This window comes from Vulpes lagopus, chromosome 3 (assembly GCF_018345385.1).
Source record: "Vulpes lagopus strain Blue_001 chromosome 3, ASM1834538v1, whole genome shotgun sequence".
In the NCBI taxonomy this organism is placed as follows: domain Eukaryota; kingdom Metazoa; phylum Chordata; class Mammalia; order Carnivora; family Canidae; genus Vulpes; species Vulpes lagopus.
Genome location: NC_054826.1, coordinates 75,533,756 through 75,552,781, shown reverse-complemented (window position 1 = coordinate 75,552,781; position 19,026 = coordinate 75,533,756). Strand labels below are relative to the sequence as shown.

The 19,026-nt window shown below is 40.8% G+C and overlaps 1 protein-coding gene and 1 non-coding gene across 13 annotated transcripts in view; both read right to left on the bottom strand.

Annotated features, from left to right (window-relative positions):
- Positions 1-19,026, bottom strand: part of RHOBTB1 (Rho related BTB domain containing 1) — a 117,247-nt gene that overhangs the window by 15,102 nt on the left and 83,119 nt on the right. For 10 of the 12 annotated variants that reach the window (XM_041749967.1, XM_041749968.1, XM_041749963.1 and 7 more), the window contains 2 exons: positions 5,510-5,695; positions 1,431-2,410 (listed from right to left, as the gene is read on the bottom strand). In XM_041749967.1, the coding sequence (XP_041605901.1) occupies positions 1,431-2,410; positions 5,510-5,695 (1,166 nt within the window). Of the gene's footprint in view, positions 1-1,430; positions 2,411-5,509; positions 5,696-10,905; positions 10,964-13,437; positions 13,501-19,026 lie in introns of all 12 variants that reach the window. The other 2 variants (XM_041749971.1, XM_041749972.1) reach the window with 2 other exon arrangements.
- Positions 2,502-2,692, bottom strand: LOC121488571. Its single transcript, XR_005987183.1, has one exon. It is a non-coding gene; the product is annotated as a U2 spliceosomal RNA (small nuclear RNA).

Here is a 19,026-nt window from a genome sequence, read left to right as displayed (position 1 = left end):
CCAGCACAAATTCTCTGAACCATACAGTAACACAAAGGAAAGGAATATTTTTCTTTCTCCATACTCTGAAAAATTTCAAACATAATAAAAACAGTGGAAGAAATAGTACATTGTTAGTATTTTGCCTCATTTGCTTTAGCTTTATGTGTATGTGTGCATTTGTGTGTAGTGAATACGTGTGCATATGTATATATACATGTATATTTGGATATATATATATATTTGTGTAGACATTTTTAAACAGCATTACACTTCAAACTATCAAGAGTTTTCTAAAAATAAGAGCATTCTTCTAGATAATCATTATCACGTCTAAGAAAATTAGCAATGATTCCCTAATATCATCCAATATCTAGTTCATATTCAAAATTTTCCAGTTATCTCTAAATTGTATTTAGTTTTTTTTTTTTAATAGACAATCCACTTGAAGCTCCACACTGTATTTGGTCATTATGCCTCTGCATTAAGGGGAAGGTGATTCAATTCATTTCCTTTAAGGTCTATTGTTTAATTTACTGCAGGTTTGTAACACTGCTTTTCATTAGCTTTCAGGATGGCTTCTGTTTCATGATGGTCAACGTTTCAAGTAAGTATTATTTATAAACTTTAAAATTATTGAACAGACTCAGTAACTGATGACTAAATGTATAGTACTAAATGTGTATTATCATGACAGGCATTATGAAAGATAAAGGATGAAAGAGAAGTGTCCACATAAGTGTCCACAAAGTCAGAAAGTTAAATTTTTACAATGAAATACACACACGCACACACACACACACACACAAAGTCAATTGCAGAAGTTAGTAAAAGTCTGTAAAGCAATTATGTGAAGATGCTGTGGGTAGCGGACAACATCGTTATCAAGGACAAAGAAGAGGAGAGGAAAATATAGAAGAGCAGGGTAAGGGAGTGTGGGAAAGAAAAGGAGGGGAGGTGGACAAATGAGGCACTCCTGATAGCAGGAGAGTTGCCAAAATCACCTCAAGGATTTCCAGGCCAAAGCGTCAGTGGAGAGAGTAGACTTGGTCAGGGAAAGGACCCTGAAAGGGAATTGTGAGCATCAAGCCAACTGGCTCTGGTGCTGGCTCTGGCTCAGGGGTCGTGTGGCCTAGCTATGAGAAGCACTGGTGCTTTAGAGGGGAGCTTGCGTGCAAATCCTGGCTCTACCGTTTACTACCTATATAACCCGGGGCAAGTTACCTAACCTCTCTGTCCTTCAGTTTCCCCATCTGCAAAACGGAAAAACATCTAGCTCTTAAATCTGATGAGAATTAAATAGGTGGATATGTGCAAGCTAGAGGGGTACATGAAAAAAATAAGCATTTATACATGTTAGTGATGGTTATTCTCTCCCCTACTCATGTATGGCTAATGTTTGATGAAACAAGACCAAAGGGATCGATGCCTTTACCATTGGACCCACTTACCTGAGAATGTCCCTTTGCTGAGACACTCTTTTATCCGATTGGCCTTCCTGACGTGAAATGCTTTGGTAATCTCCTGGTTCATGAAGGCTTCCTTGTTCATGATGTTTTCCACCATCATCCTCAGATCAAACATCTCTAGAAGCTCTGCAATCTGAGCCAGGCCCACCAAATCCTTCTCCTTCTCATCCAGTTGTCCCGTATAAAGGAACTGGAGCAGGGTCCGGAAAGGGCCTGGCTGGACGGATGAGTCCATTCTGACCACGGTGATGGGGCTCAGCCGCTTCGAGACGGGATTGACTTGCATCTCCTTGTGCATGTCAAGGAACCCCTTGCTCCAGCCTGACAAAGTCTGCGTCTCTGGAATTGAGCTCTCAGCTTCCAGCCCCAGACTCTCCTGTTGGGACAGGCTCTGGCTCGAGGACTTCCACTGACTGGTCTGAAGTGTCCTTGGGGCACCTTCCTCCCTTTCCTCGTCCGGGTTAAGGCTCAATGCCTGCCCCTGGAAATCCCGGCTCTGCTTCTCTTTCTCACCAGCTCCTTCACTCGAATTTGGGGTTTCTTCACATTCCATTAAAAAAAGATCATAAAATTTGGAAGAGGAGGTAGCGAGGTAAATTCGATGTGCAAAGATGTGCTCCTGGTCCTGAAGGATGAACAGGACATCGGCACACAGAGGATTGTCCAGTAAACAGGCAGCTTCGCTCGTCCCCGTGGAGGGACATTCTGGAACTTTGATGACTGGTGGAGGGGCTTTTGGAGGTAGGAATGGTGCCTGAAGTAAAGGTTTCTGAACTTTCTTTAGGTGAGATTTCCAGAACTGCAGGTGTCGGCGAGAAATCAGCGCTGCTCGGATTGCATTGTCAAACACATCCTTGATGCCGAACTGGTCAAATACGCTTGTCTCATAGTACGGTATGCCGAGTTCCTTGGCAACCTCTCGGCCTTTTTCTGGGGGCAGAATATCCCCTCTCTTTATGGGCCTAGAATAGAGGATTTAAAAAATTATAATCAGCCTCATTTTATTTTATTTTATTTTATTTTATTTTATTTTATTTTATTTTTTTTTGTGGGTGGGGGTGCACCGTTCCGGGAAGTACTGCAATACCAGGTCGATGCGCGGAGTGGATGGAGCAAGCTCCTATTCCATCTCCCTGCTCCAAAAATCCATTTAATATGTTGTCCTCGGATAGAGGATGTATCCGATACTAAACTGATAAGAACAGATACTACACTTGATCTTAGCCAAAAGGCCGGGAATCAATAATCAGCCTCATCTTAGGGAAAAAATGGCAATGAGGGCCTATCAAAGTACCTGACTGAACTGTACCTTTAAAGTCCTAAGCATAGTTTAAAAAATTTTTATTTGAAGATTTTTATTTATTTATTTATTTGAGAGAGAGAGATGGAGTACGAGCTGGGTGGGGAGGAGCAGGGGGAGAAGCGCACCCCCCATGAGAGGGGAGGCTCCATCCCAGGACCCCGGGATCATGACCTGAGTTGAAGGCAGGTGTTTTACCAACTAAGCCACCAGGTGCCCCTCTATGCAGGCTTTTAAAAAGGCTCTTGCAAAACCTATCAACCTTAAGTCTTCCAAATCTAAAGGATTTCGGCCTGCAGGAAAAGAATGCTTTCAGCAGTAATTACAATAACTGAAGTATCAGCCATTTACTAGCTATATGGTCCTGGGCACATTACTTAAACTCTTTAAGCCTCAGTTTTCCTATCTGCAAAATAGGAATAATAATAAATATCCACATTTTAAAGGGCTCCTGGGTAGTTGAAACGAGACAATATGCTTAGCATGGGACCTGGCCCACAGTAAGCAGCTAACAAATATCAGCCGTTCCCACAATTACCACCATCACCACCTTCATCTTTGTCACCAACACCTTATGCTTACATTTTGCTTTATAACTTTGTGACGAATCCATATGCTTTTTCTCATTTGAGCCTCACAATAACTCTACAGGTGTGATTTTTCATTCCACCTTTGGAAGAAACTGAGGGGGTTTAAAAGGCTTGCCTGAGGTTACATTTGCAAGTTGCCGAGAGGCCTGTCAAACAATTAGGGTCTAGAATCCCCTAGTTCTAGACTGGTTAAATGGTCCACATCCAACAGCCCATTAGGTCCCTTCCATCACATCTGTGAGCCTCCTTTCACATCTAACTGCTTCTCTTCTCTTCCATGTCTGCAGTCTTACCCTCATCCTCTTTTGCTTGGACTAGTGCATTAGCCTATCTGTCTTTAGACTCTGCACATTTTAGCTCACAGAGCTCACTGCTGCATGGAAAATCCTTACATAACACAAGTATGACTTTAGGCTGGGATTCTTTTTAAAGATTTCCTCTGGATCCACGAAGCCCATGGAACAGTCTATGACCTTTAGGCTGGCACACAAGGCCCATTACAATCTAATCAAACCCAAGGAGGCCAAACCTTTGGACGCAGTGTTAAGCAGAAGAGTGCCATGACTATAGCGTAACATGGTAAAAGACAGATTCTGGAATATAAACAAGATGTGATTTGTTGTTCTCCTCCTCACAGACACAATCCCTTCTGTAGATTAGCTCTGAGATTTCATGAAGGAGGCGGTATTTGAGCTAAGCCTTGAAGAGTTTCACCACTTAGTGATTTTCAAGTCAGTCCCAGGAACCAGGAGCACAAAATGCCTGGAAGAGCCAACCTGGAAGTTCAGCCTTTCTCTCTGCACACCCTTCTGCTTTTTCCTTGCCTTCCCTCCAGGTCTCCAAGTACAAATTCTAACCAGTCTTATATTTCTCCTAAGACCAGTCTTCCAGAGCCCTAACTCTCCTCCAGCCTTCCACATGCCTGTGGTTGTGAGGCCCCACTATCTTAGCCTATTCTTTCCCACAGAAAGTTCTGGATGCCAGGGGCAGTCTCTCTTTCACCATGAGCCTCCCTGTGTGGCTTCTAATATGCAATGCCTAGTCTACACATTTAATAGGACTGTGAAAATTCAGTTTTCAGAAAATTTATCTGAAATGCATCAAGAACATCAGAAATTGTCAAAAGAAAGTATCATTTGCTTTTGCTGTGAGTGTAAAAAGTAAAAGTTGTCTCTACAAAATTTTTGTGATAAGCCTATTAGGCAAACATCAAAGGAAGGTATTAATATCAACATTTTTGGGAAACCCATGCTCTTCAGCAAAAATTTTAGTAAAACATAAAATATATATAAAACTATTTTTTATGAAGGGAATATGGAGGGGGCATGAGATTTTTTAAAAAGATTTTATTTATTCATGAGAAACAGAGAGAGAGAGGCAGAGACATAGCAGAGGGAGAAGTAAGTTCCGTGTGGGGACCCTGATGTGGGACTCAATCCCTGAATTCCAAGATCACAACGTAAGCCAAAGGCAGACGCTCAACCACTGAGCCACCCAGGCATGCTGGGGGCACAGGTTTTTAAAAACTCTTATTTCCCCCTCAAATTGATACCCACATTTTCTACAGAGTCAAACAAATCCTTAAAGGTGATTTTTAAACTTGTGACCCTTTAAAAACATAACTAATAGAGACATTTATAAAACAGTGTTGCTGTTTTGCAACTATGGGTCCATAGGATTTTTAAAAACTAGACACTGGCGTTTTGGGAATGAAATATTCTCAGAGGTTGGACTGAGGAAAATGAGAAGACTAGGATGTGTTTATTTGTATGAACCTGATATTGCTGGGGCCAGGAACTGTGGCTAACCCATCTCAAATGTTCATTAACTTTATTATAATAATCATAATTTCAAGAATGACATTATAAGGAGTAACCAATATTTTGCTCAGTGTTTTACTAATTTCAAGGCACTTCTATTCATACCATGTCACAGCGGAGGAATTCGCTTCCGGCACTGGCCAACCATTTTACAAAAATGGGTTCCTTACCTAAGAGGGGATGGGACAGCTACCATGAAAAGGGTCAGGATTAACAAGCTAACTTAAAGCACATGGCTGATTGATGGCATCCCAGAACCACTGAAGAGCACAACCTGAGGCTACAGAGACATCTGTTACCTCTGAATTTGAATTTGGCAAGCACAGCAAAATACTGAGTCCCTTGGCTTACCTCGCTAAAGGGCGTCTGGCTCGATTAACAGCTTCAAGATCAGCATAGCGGAGATCTAGCTGGCAGCCAACTAGAACAACAGGTGTGCGAGGGCAAAAGTGCTTGATTTCTTGATACCACATGGTTTTCACATGATTTAGGGAATTGGGATTAGCGATCGAAAAACAGAGGACCACAACGTCAGACCTAAAAGGAAATCACAAAAGAAGCTGGATTGCCTTAAAACTTTTTTTTCTTTTATCATTATGGTTCCTCCCCTCCCCCATCCATCTAAGGCTATACCATGTCACAATAAAAAAACAAAACAAAACAAAACAAAACACGGGTATTAAAATACATCTCGGAGTCATGCAAACAGCCTGAGAAGCCCCCACATTCCAGCACCAACACAGCCTGAATTTGTTTTCAAACTGCACTGCAGAACACCTATGTATTGAAGTTTCCAATGATGTTATTTTACAAGATAGATGATTACCCAAACTTGATTCAGTCCTGAAGCCACAACATGCTGAACTATTTCTGTTTGTCACAAGAAATAGTTTCAAGATAAAGTAAAACAATAAAACTACCTTTTATCAGTTTAAACGTAAAGGCAATGATGACTCAAACCCAATGAGATAAAGCAAACAGTTTAAACATTACTGAAAACATAACAAGTATTTGCTGTACAGGGTCAGCAAATACACAGAAGGATTTCTGCCCTTCTTCCCACTTCAGTATACATGTAGAGAGCACAACCACTTATCTGTTTCTGAAAAGAAAATGTCCTGAATTTGCAGGGATTTTGACTCTCTACTAGGTAGATGGCAAGAAGGTCGTATTTAACAGAAAGCCAGCAAGAGTCAGGTGGATGACTAATAAGAGAATGTTGGAAGCAGATTTCTCAAATGTTACATATGACACACAGCAGGTAAGTGGAGAAAAGAAAAAAGTACTTTATAGTCAATTTTGACATAAGGATCTTCTATTTTTATACAATAACTTACCATTCTAGGAGCCAAAGAACCGTTTTACAAAACAGTTGTTCAATTATGGTGTTTGACAGCTGCTAAATGGTATCTTTAATAAGAATTACAAGCCAATCATTCTAGGTCAAAATATGCTGAATGGTGACTTTGAAAACATTGAGGCAGAAGAACATAAAGAATAGGAAAAATTATGCCCAAGGATTCAAGACTATCTTGCAGCTAAATTCAGAAATAAACTCTTACAATATTATTAGATGTTAATTTATTGCCTTTATTGTTTATGTAATGAGAAGAATCAAGTCGATGAATCAAAACACCTTCTTTTTAAATCATTAATGAGCTTTCCCCCCTACATATCAATGAAGACAAACAAATATATCCAGGCAACCATAAAATTTCTAAAAATAATCATTTGCAATGCAGAAAACTGCAGGGTGCTTACATTAAATGTAATTCACAAGTTGAGTCTTTAAATTTATATCCCAGAAAAACTGCACCAGACCACAGCAAATAGAGGGGAAAATCCTGAGATTAAAATATTTACAAATTATAAAAGAGGACCTAGGACTCAGAGTAGATGAATGTATTAATCTGCATGTTTAGAATGTCCTTGAAATAGATATTATCAGAGATTCGTAGACACTGGAAAATAGATTATGTGTAAAAATATGCATAAATATATAAATGAAAGGGAAGCATGCCTTGTCTTCGGGATTCTGATTTAGTTAGTGGAATATTCTGTGCACAGCCTTACTTCTAATCAGCATAAATAACGGTGCCCAGGAAAGCCAAGAATGCTTTGAATTTTACATTTTTTAGGAGCTGAGTTTTCTATTATTCATAATCCTATTTATATAGGATATCTGATGCAGCTCCGCTCTAAGCTTCATCCTGATCATAAAACAAAGCCACCATGAATTTTGGCACAGTGAGATTAACATGGCAATCTGTGAGGTTCAATATTATAGAGGAAGAATTGAGGAAATGTATCCAGCACGTAAATGTGAGATAGCATGTATATGCATAAAATTGTTCTAATTGGTGCCTATTTCCATATTGAAGCACATGGCTATAAAGGAAATATTCTCAGAGCTTAATTTATATGACAGACATGTAGCTAAATGTCAATTCTGTTATCTAATTTTATGATACAGCATGTGAGGTTTTGAAATCAGAGCTGGCTCGGTTGCCAAGGTTACCGTGATAACACTCATGCCACTGAACACATACTAGTTACTATTCAGCTGACCTGTAAACAAGTACAGACAGGACCTTGGGGGTTGGAAAAAATGGAATCTCTTGATGGTAGTAGCATAATGCCATCACACAATACAGGTCCGGAGGGCCCAACCTCTAACTGTGTCGCATCAATATCTCAATGCATGAAATGCTGTTGGGAAACTAGAAAAATAATTCAGTGTTCTGTAAATATTTTGCCTCAAAAGGATGACAGTTAAAGAAAGAGAAGAGGCTGTATTGAGAGCAATACTACCTCTGAGGCTAGAATAACGTATTGAGTCAAAATTCTATTTGTATTTTCCTTTTATTAATGCTCATTTAGGGGCTCTGAGAGTGCCTCTCCATTGGTTTACACTGAAAGCAGCTAAAAATTAAGATCATATTTGACCTCCCAACTTGCTTCACTGTCTTCGGTTTAACCTTGTTGTTCTAAATACAAATGCAAGTGAAGGAAACATGATATACAAATTATGGAGAATCCCATTTTTCGGTCCTACCCTAAAAATATAGTACTCTAACCCTGATTCTAACCAAAAGGCTGGGAATCAATGGATGTAGTGACGGATGCTGTTTTGATACATTTCTCCTTTTCCCAATATTCCTTTCTAATCCCTAATTCTCCACACAGCAGGATCCTCTGCAATATAAACACCTTTACAATCAAGTGACTATTCTGAGAACGCCCTGTATTCCCTCTCGGATTTTGAGCTGCTTTTTTTTTTTTTTTTTTCCTATCTAGTCAAGGAAGGCACAAGACCTGCAGCTAAGAATATCTCCGGCTCTAGGCAGAATTCCAAGGAACTAGAGATATTAAATAACTTTTAATCAAAACATTCATTCCTGTGTGGAGACTGTTCAGTGTCTGACACAAGCTCGTGTTTAAAAATGCCATTCCTATGAAAGATAAAAAGGAAAAGGCAGGTTCTTGCATTTCCACTTCTGTGGCTCTGTTACATTTTTTTTTTTTTAACTCCGAAGAGTTGAGTTTAAAAATAATTGGGAGGGGGAGGTGTGATGAGGTCGTTCTCACATACTATGCAGCAGGGTTAGCCTAGAAATGACCTCAGGGTTCCTATTTCAGCTGTAAAAAGAATCTGGTAGGGTTTAAATGGCGTCCTACAGCTATTTGGAGTAGAAAGAACAAGAATTTGAGAATGCAGAAGCAAATCACAGAGTGGTCAAAACTCTGAACGCCAGAACTTCGAATATTGAGAAGGGGTAGGAAGAGGTTTAGATTTTTTTTTTTTTTGGACCCGGAGAAGTGGCTTTTTAAAAGAAAGCCAGTATTACAAAGGATTTATGAGTGCAAGGTCTCAGTTGCTTGCCTATGGAATGTTTATTTTGGGGAGAAAAATGTAATTTCTTTTCCTTAAGGGGAAGATATTAATATAAACATTTCTCTAGGGTACAAACACATCAAATAATGCCAGTGGAGTAATATTTTGAGTAGTTGAGTCAAAAAGAATCCACGGTCAATCTCTGTGTTGAAACAATTGGGAATCTCACTTCACAGAGAGGTGGGAGGTGGGGAGGGGATCAGAGAGAGCCCAAGTCCTCCCAAAATGCTGGAGTTGATAAAGCCAACCTCAGCTGTATTAGTTTTTCTTTAGATATTAAACAAATGACAGCATGTTTTTTTCAGTTATCTTTCAAGGAGACCACGGGCCAAAGACAGCATGTAAAAAATTGGCAAAGGTATTTGGATAGTATAAGGAGTGTGTGCAAAGTTGGGGCCAATCTTTGTTGAAGGATGAAAGAAAAAAAGATCTGAAAACAGTGCATCTTACCCACATATCTTAGCTCAAGCAAGACTTGAAACAGCAAAAGTCATACAAGTTCCCAAGGCCTCTGTAATGTCTACAGTGAAATAGAGCCAACGTGGTGGGGAATGGTCAGACGAGCAACCAGAAGGTAGACTGCTTTTCTGACGTGAAATACCAAATTCATCCTTTGAAGAAGTGGTTGAAAAGGGTAGAGGGCAATTGTGACACTGTGTTGTTAAGAATGGACTTCCCAAGTTCTTTCCTGTCACAGAAGTGCCCTCATCCTTCTTGGTTTATCTTGCCTTTTCTGGTGCCATTCATCCTGCCACCACCGTCCAGCTAAGGAGCTGCGTGAGGGTCTTGCATTTCCTTTACCTGAGAGCCCAACACTAGGCAAAACTCATGGACCCTAGTGAAGGTTCGTGGTTCCAGCTGGTCCTCCAGATAGCTGTGAGTGGGACTGCTGAATGCCCTTCTGCCATGGGCCAATTCTTGCTTTGTCTCTTGCTGACTAACACTTGGTGACCCATAGTAAACCAATGGTTTCATTGTCTTAAGTTTCACTTGGAAGTATCTCCTTATTAACATACCCTTTAAAGCCTTTTGTTCTATGGTAGGATCCTATCTCTTTACACATCAGTACTGCCTACCACTTCATTTTTTTTTTTAGTAGAGACTCCTATATCCTTCATACTGGTAGAGATCATGATCACATTTTTTAAAGATTTTATTTATTTATTCATGAGAAACACACACAGAGAGAAAGAGAGAGGCAGAGACACAGGCAGAGGGAGAAGCAGGCTCCATGCAGGGAGCCCTATGTGGGACTCAATCCTGGGTCTCCAGGATCACACCCTGGGTTGAATGCGGCGCTAAACCGCTGAGCCACCTGGGCTGCCCAAACCGCTGAGCCACTCGGGCTGCCCTCATGATCACATTTTAATGGGCTTCTTTCCTTTGTCAGTGTACACAGGTTCCCTTCTGGCAAAGACTCAAGTAGGAGACTCTGACCTCCCCCTTTGAGGCTTCAAGCTTCCTTCTCCCATTATAACCTATGTAGGTTCTTTACAGAAACATTTTCAAAACCATTCATGTCAACAACACACCTTTCATGCATATAGTCTGACAGCGCTATGCAAACAGATCAAAACAGCACAAAACAGCTGGGAGCATGGCAGAAAAAGGGAATGTGTAACATGTGGCTTTGGAAAATTTTAGTAGGGAAGCAGCCCGGTGTGTATGAGATGCAGAGGGAGTTGTCAGTGATCGGTGAACATAACCATTGGGAGATGAATGGCTCTGTAAGCTCATACTCATGGAAGATGGAGAGGTCTGTAGGGGAGCGCCTGGCAGGGGGTCTGGGGCGAGCAGGGCAGTACCATGCAGTGCCCTGGATGTGAGCAGAGAAATCAAGTCAATACTTTACCAATAGCAGTGAGGCTTCTTAAGTACAGATGTTATGTGGGGAAAACTGTCAAAACACCCTGCAATATATCCAGATTTGGGAGTGATTAGCATGCGCAACTATTTCTTCCAAGCCCGTAACTGCATGTTTAGTAGGAAGCAACATTTTAAACCAGTCTTCCCCCACCCTCCAAAACTGAGGCCAAAGCAGTGCTCACTCTTATGTGCAGGAAAGCCGTATCAACATCCCACCAATGGCACCAAACCCTGAGATAGATAAAACTTGAGTCTTAAAAAATGGTTGGTTCTTCTATCATGATACAAATATCATGGAGGACCTTGGTCCTGCCATAGAAGGTTGTGGGTTATCATCCAATAGGAACTGGCTGTTTTTCATTCAACTCACCCCATTTTCTATACTTAGCACTCTATGGTCCCTGTAATATACTCTTCCATCTCTCACAATCATCAGAAAAAGTTGAATGCATGTGAAATCGGGTGAAGCACAAGTAATTTATTAGAAGAAATAGCTTAAGCAACCTTATTTAACTCCTGGTCAATGACAGCAGGAAGCATTGACATAAAGAAGGCTTGCTGAACAGGAGGAGGAGAAATTGTGGTAATAAATTCCCTCCTAACACCATCTCTCATCCTCATTCCTCTTTGGCTTTTCCTGAAGCTAAATGACAGAGGAACTTCCTGCACTGTTCACTTTTTCTTCTGAGAGCAACACTAGCTGTAGATAGAAGAAAGCCTCCCTATCAGCTTGAATGCCAGATTGAAGGTCTCTGGGATTAACCTCCCTGACTCTTCTGAAACAAATGTAATTAGCAAGATCATTCCACCCCAACAGGAAAAGGAGTTTACCCAGACCGCTTGGCAATCCTCTTTGAATCTAGGTACAAGGACTTGTCAAGTCACTTATCCAATAGTAATAAGCGATCATTCAATCATTTCTTCCAGCAATATTAACTGATAATGTACTATGTATTGGGTACTCTCCTAGACATTGAGATATAGCAATTAATTAAAGATACAAATCACTGTCCTTGTGCCTGTTTTGTATTCTAGTGGAGAACAGAGACAATAAGCAAGAATATGTAAACTATGTAGTGGGTTAGGTACTGACAAGTGCCAAACAAGGAATATAGCTGGAAAGGGCGACAGAAATATTAGGGACAGAAGATGCTTTTGGAATGAGGTGACCAGGGAGAAGGGAAGTGAGGGAGCTAACATGCTATGTGGGGGGAGAAGGGAAGTGAGGGAGCTAAGATGCTGCTATCTGGGGGTGACATGGGGGTGGGGAACACTGTGGAAAAGGAAACAGCTGGTGCAAAGGCCCTGAGGCAGGAAGTTTCCCTGAGGGGGAGGCGATGGGTGAAAAAGCAGGAGCTGAGCTCAGGGAGGCAAAAGTGGACCAAGGTAGGAGGGCCTCATGGGATCTGGTTCTTACTCTGAACAAACATTAGGGGGTTTTGAGCAGAATGACAAGATATAAACCTTGTTTAAACAGGACTGCCTCACTGCTATAATGAGAAATGACTAAATGGTGTGTGTGTGGGGGAAATGTCAGGGGGAAGATGCAGAAGGATGGGACCAATGAAAAGGTAATCCCAGGAGAGATGATATGACTTTAACCTAGGAGCAGCGTAGGTGGCGAGAAGTGGCCACATTCCATATATATATATGTATGGGGTGGGGTGGGGGGAGCCAGCAGGATTTGCTCATGGACCGAGTGTGGGACATGACCAAGAGGTATCAAGAATGATGTCAGAGTGTTTGCCCTGAGCAAGTCTGTCTTCCCTGCTCCTGGTGCTGACGTGTGGAGTTGAGCATTTCTAACACCGAATTGTAATTATTTATATTGTTGACTTCCCCACTGTACCATAAGTTTCATTTATCAGGGCTTCTGTCCCCTTCCTATTGTGTGCCACACAGTGCTTGTGACAAAAGAAGCCCCTGATGACTGTGTATCAAAAAAAAAAAAAAAAAAAAAAAAAAAAAAAAAAAAGGCCTTATAGATACTGAAGGATAAAGGGCATAGATGTACATGTGTCTGTAGTCCTAAAGTCTAAAAGAAATGAGTTTAGGCCTAAATTAAGTCAGTTCAGGAATATGTTAGGGTTTTAATAAGGAGTGAAAACAGTATGTGAGCTATTATATTTCTTCAGACAATTACTGCTGAAAGGCATATAATATCTCTGGTATACAGCAGAGAATAACCAGTTAATATACATTTTTTAATTATTGGAATTTATCTAAAAAATCCATTTACCCCATCTAATTGGATACTTTCATAACACCAAGATAAAATGGATTAATGATCTCTTCATGGAACCAGATTATCTCTAGGAGCAAAGGAAGTGGAGAGAAACAGGCAGGTTACTTTCGGGAAGTAACACAGAATTAAGGCTGAAGGGAGTAAGTACCCTCCATATCACAGGTCATCTTATTTTTTATTTTTTGTTTTTTAAAGATTTTATTTATTCATTTGAAAGAGAGAGAGCATGCATGAGCAGGGGGAGGGGCAGAGGGAGAGGGAGAAGCAGAGTACCTGCTGAGCAGGAGGCCTGATGCAGGGCTGGTTGATCCCAGGACCTCAGGATCATGACCTGAGCTGAAGTCAGACACATAACCATCAGAGCCACCCAGGCACCCTGACCATCATGTTTTTTTAAAAAACATGGCAAAAACTAAAAAAATTTTAAAAACCCCAAACCCCCCAAAACAAAACAACCCCCCCCCCAAGTAAAGTAGAAAGATAGCCAAGGTGATAAGTTGAAAAGACTATTTGCTAATTTTCTTTATCTTTCTATAATTCAGCACTCTGTCCTTCTGACTATATTCTCTAGCCTGGGGGCATAGGGGGGTTTCCAGGGAGAGAAGAAAGTGGTGGAATGGTTTTGGACACCTAATGAAAGGCCAAAATTCAAATTGTTGATAAGAGTAAATGTCCTGTGAACCTTGCGTACCAATTATTGTCAAACACGACTGTGGGTTCCAAAGTCACCAAGGATGTGTCTTGCACGTTGCAGCTAATAAGAATGGCGGAACATTCTCATCAAGGGAGGTTTTCCTTTTGGCTTCCCAGCTTGTGTCCTTTATTGAAACGTTAACTGCTGAAAGCTAGCGATAGAATTATCCCCTGAAGACACTGCAGAATTACTCCACAGTCTCTTTCTTCTTACCACTTAATTTAAAAGGGAAAAACTGCACTGGCTGAAATATATTTCTTCATCACAACCTTCCAGTATAAAAACACCACAAACTGATGAAAAGTCAATGCACTTAGCTATTACTTGACCCAACTTGTCAAGCTTGCAGCTATTAAGCAGTAATAGAAAAAAAAAAAGGTAAAAAGAAGGCACAATGCAAGACATCAATAGATTGAACAATGCATATGTCCCTTACTCTCTCTACCCATGTCAGTGGCCTCATTATTTATGTTTCTATGGCACCTTGTGGGACATCAATGCTTTTCTGGCCTGAATCACGAGGGACTGTCTTTCCTAGCCATGTGACCAGTGTTTGGGCAGCAGCCAGCCTCCTTCCAGGTCCTGGAGCATGAGTGACCCCAGCCATCAATCCAAGACCTGTTGCTATCTCATTTGGCACTGCTGTTTCACAAGGACAAATTCATCCTGGGGACAGGGCTGGGTTGGATAAAGAAATCCCAGTTTTCTGGCGTTTTGTCTTCTGGTCACAATACAAGATGGACCAGTTCAGAGCAGGAAGGACAGTGTGGGACAGCAGGCCGAGGGTGGCACAGAGCATGGCTTATTTTCTGTGTGCCCGATGATATCACTGCAATCCTATGCTGATTGTTTTGGTGCAGAATCTATACATTTCCACCACATTTAAGTGTTTGAATCATTTGTATGCATTTAGTCTAATGCATTTTTGTTCATCTGTTTTGAGTAAGCCCAAAGCAGTAATAATGCACCTTCAATTTTTCTACTTAATGCCCTCGTCTTTGGGCAAATGGACTTAAAGTGAGCAAATATGTATATAGATATATCTATATACATATTTTATAAAATATATTTATAATATAAATAAATAATTATGTATATTACAAAATGATTCGTGTAAAGATCTTGAAATGACACCCAGAAAAGAAACAACCTACAATGGGAAAACTGTTAGTATGAATACAAGTTATCTTCTGTTTAAGAATACTCATTCAACCAAGGCTTTTTGAAAAGAACTTACAAACCTAAAAATCTGAGGGGAAGAGGTTGTATTGGGGATGTGGCTCAGAGTACCTCCTTTTTTTTCTGGCTTTTTCTCCTTTTTCTCCTGGCTTTACAGCACATCTTTTCATATGCTAATTCATTAAGGAGAGCCTAGGTACCAGTGTTTTCCATCCTTACCACCCTCATGGTGGTACTTGATTTATGATTACTATAAAAAAGTGCAAATATAAAATTCAATCTAGTAGAATAGTTTGGAGTTTCGTTACAGTGATATTTCCTTGTAAATGCCTTAGAAGATCCTGCCATGTATAAGACTGATTGATTATATACATTATAATTGTTAGTCAGCTAACATTTATTAAGCTCTTCTCATGTTCCAGGACCTTGGCATTGGAGAGTAAACATAAAATTCCTGTTCTACAGATACTAGGAATAACAGCATATGGGCAACAGAAGAAGATGATGAAGGAGCCCATTTTCAAACAGTGTGAGCATCGCTACGGTAGAGATTTGCCAAAGTGCCTGTGGAACATAAAGGAGAGACATTTCACCTGGATTCTAAAAGTGACAGGGAGGGGGAGAGAGTATGGAGGGAACTTCTGGGAGTTTGTGACTCTTGTTCTAAATTCTTAGAATAGTCATGGTAATTAACTAGGTAAAGAATAGGTGGGTGGGGGTGTAATTTCTATGTGGATGTAGTGTGTGTTTGTGGGCCTACAGGCTACAGAGAATGCAGAACTGAAAAGAGTCTGTTGTGTCTGGAGCAAGACCTGAGGCTGGACAGGCAGGCTGGGACTCAGTCCAGGGAAACCAAGCGGGGTGGAACCTCGAACCTAACAGGCAGCGACCTAAACCAGGGAAAGGACACCCCTAGCCCACCTCTGCACCCAATTCTCAGCCAGGGTGACTGCTTACAAAATGGACAAGGTCATTTGTATACTCCCACAGGTTATCACTGTACTCTCCAGTTCCAGAAGGAACCAACTACAAAAGCCCACATTGTTACTATTTGAGGGAGAAACAGGGAAACAGAAAACTTTCAGGGAACATGGTGTCCTCTATTCAGCTGTCACAGGGCACCTGGTCCAATGTATCTTCCCTGAAAAAGATACAAACATAACCACAGCCAAAGACACAGGCCTCTTGGTCAGACTGATGCACACAGCTGAGGGAAGGGGAGTTAGCATGATTTGGGGAAAATCTGATAGTGTTCCATCACTGAGCTTTGAGATTCTAGAGCCATTCCATTTCTCACAGTCATCTCTTCAGGAACTGGTCCCATTTTTTTCCTCCTAAGTTCACACAAATGATTTGTATTTTCAATAGGAATTAACTTTAAGTTCTTTAAATAATTAAAACATATGTTGTCTACCATGCACATTTCATAAATTACTTTGCCCATAAAATACCTTCATTAAAAAAAATACTTGAGGTATACCATTTAAATCCAATAAACCTTGTAGACTTAAAGGGTCCAGTCTGATTAGTTCTAACATCCATGTGCACCCCAATACTATCATACTATCATCCCAATCAAAGCAACAAACATTTCCATCACCTCCAAAGTTTCCTTGTGTCCCTTGGTAATCCATTTGTCCCCCTCCCTCTTCTTTCCCAGGCAACCAGTGATCTACTTTCTGTCACCATGGATTGCATTTTCCAGAATTTTATAAATGGAATCACACAGTCTGTGCACCTTCCCTCTGCTTTCATTCACTCAAGAGCTCTGTCTCTAATCTTAAAGATTAGATTCTTCCCTTTTGGCTGAGGTTCAGTAAACAGCATCATAATCATGATGATTCCATGACAGTGTGTAACAAAGCATGGCTTGTGGACCACCTGCTTTATAATTATCCAGGGACTGGCTAAAATTTCCTGCTTTACCTCTCCCTAAAACTCTGACATCAGAATAACCACCATGGGCAGGCATTCTCAAACCTGTAGTTTAGTCTAACTTCTTGGGGAACAGCTATTCCTGATCCTTGGTCTAGCTAGCTCTTCTCTCCTTCCAAGTCTTTCTACCTGTTTTTTTTTTCTTTCTTTCTTTTCTTTCTTTTATCTTTAAGTGGGATGTTTGGGTTACTTTTCCATGTATTATGTGCATTGTAAACTTTTGTCCTTATGCTGCTTTGCTACCTATTTCTCAAGTCCACCATTGGGGCCAGGACTTAGGTGAAGAGAATACTGAGAGTGAGTAGGGACTCTTTTATCTCTGATGCAAAATTCAGCGAGGTGCCAAAAAATTGCAAACCAGATGCCTACTTTATTTTTCAAAGAATGAATAAGGCAAAAAAAAATCTGTGAACAAAATGTCAAAATTTTAAATAAAGTCAGGACCAGTCACAGTGCCATGCTGAGCCTTACTGAACTTGAAAGAAAAAATCAGTGATCCTATCTTTTAAGAGTTATTACTATTTTTATTTTATGTCCAAGGTGAGAGCTCGTTGCCTTAGCCTAGTCTTGGCCCAGGCTCACCTCTGCTTGATAGATTTCCCTGTCCAACAGGCTTTTTGCTGTCCTGAAATCATCATTAGAATGTTACTTCTGGCCCAGCGTTTATAACGTGCTGTGGACAAGAAGAGCTAATTCAAAGCACTCTATGTAGACCCATTAGATGCTTCCTACTTTTCCCCTTTCCATTAACCACAAGTACAGACAATCCTAGACAAAGACAAAACACTGGTCGCTCACAGTCGTGAATTTTTAAAAGAGCCTCAACCGACCATTCAAAATGGAATGTATTCGTGGTAAATCTGATTACATCTGCCTTCAACGTGGAACTAGACCTATCTCACCTAAACAGACACACAGAAACCATAGCTCTGATTAATGTTATCATTTAAAACATGTACTGTACCTCCCATAGGAGCTAACAACATTTGAGAAAAATCAATGTGGAAGAATAATCTGTATTAATAAATGAGTTCAAACTGAGCAGAAAATATGTCTAGAAACGGTGGGGTATGAGGGTAAGGTTCCGGAGACTTTAGTTAAATGTTTAGGGGAAAGCATGCCATGGAGAGTACTCATGGCTCCCACTCACTTTCAAAAAGTTCACTTGGATGTATTGTGTTTACTGAAAGTCAAGCACTTGTGTTTAGCTAAAGAATGAAGCCATTTGTTATGTATTAAAGAACTTAAGGGCCACAATGGCACACGAGAGCTGGTGACAGATGGGGAATGCTGGTCTTCACTGTCCACATAGAACAGCGTAAGAATCAGACTGGACCAGGAATAAATTCAAGGTAAGTTTGTCATCAGTCATCATTTCCAGCCATAACAGCATGGTAGAAAGGGAAGTTATCGGCTCTGGAGTCAGAGAACTAAAGGAAAAGTTCACTTCTAGTCTTTCCTAGCTGCCTGACCTTGGCCCCTTTCTGCGCCTGTTTGCTCAAATGTGAATGAGCCTACTTTGCAGGGTCACCACAAGAATGAAATGGTAGAGCATCGGGCACAGGCCTGGCTCATAGGAAGCCTTGATCAAACTGTAGCTGTTATCACCACCTCCAGCACTGTAGGCTGTATGACGTATTTGAAGGTTATCTGATCCGGAGACAGATCAACGGTGGAGGTTTTCAAGGAATCAACGAAATTTGTAGTTATTTATGTGTGGTGTGACTATAGGAGAGGGGCAGAGGGCCCAGATGTCCTGTGGGAAGCAGAGCCCATCCTCTCTGTCTGCATTCTTCGTGCCAGGTATGTAGCCTCGAACATTTCATTCTTATAATGGCCCTGGGGAAAAATATCTGGAGCCATAGCCCTTTAAAAAGAGGCAGTCTACTTGCCAAAAAAGAGCAGTTAATCACAGTCACGGTTACTAGGTACAGTTTTGTTCTTGATATTTTAAAAGACCCAGAAAAGAGCTTCAAAGGTTCATCCAAAGTGGACAGAAAGTAGGTGGTGGGAAGGAAGGCTAGAAGGAATTGGAGTCATTCACTCCAGGCAAG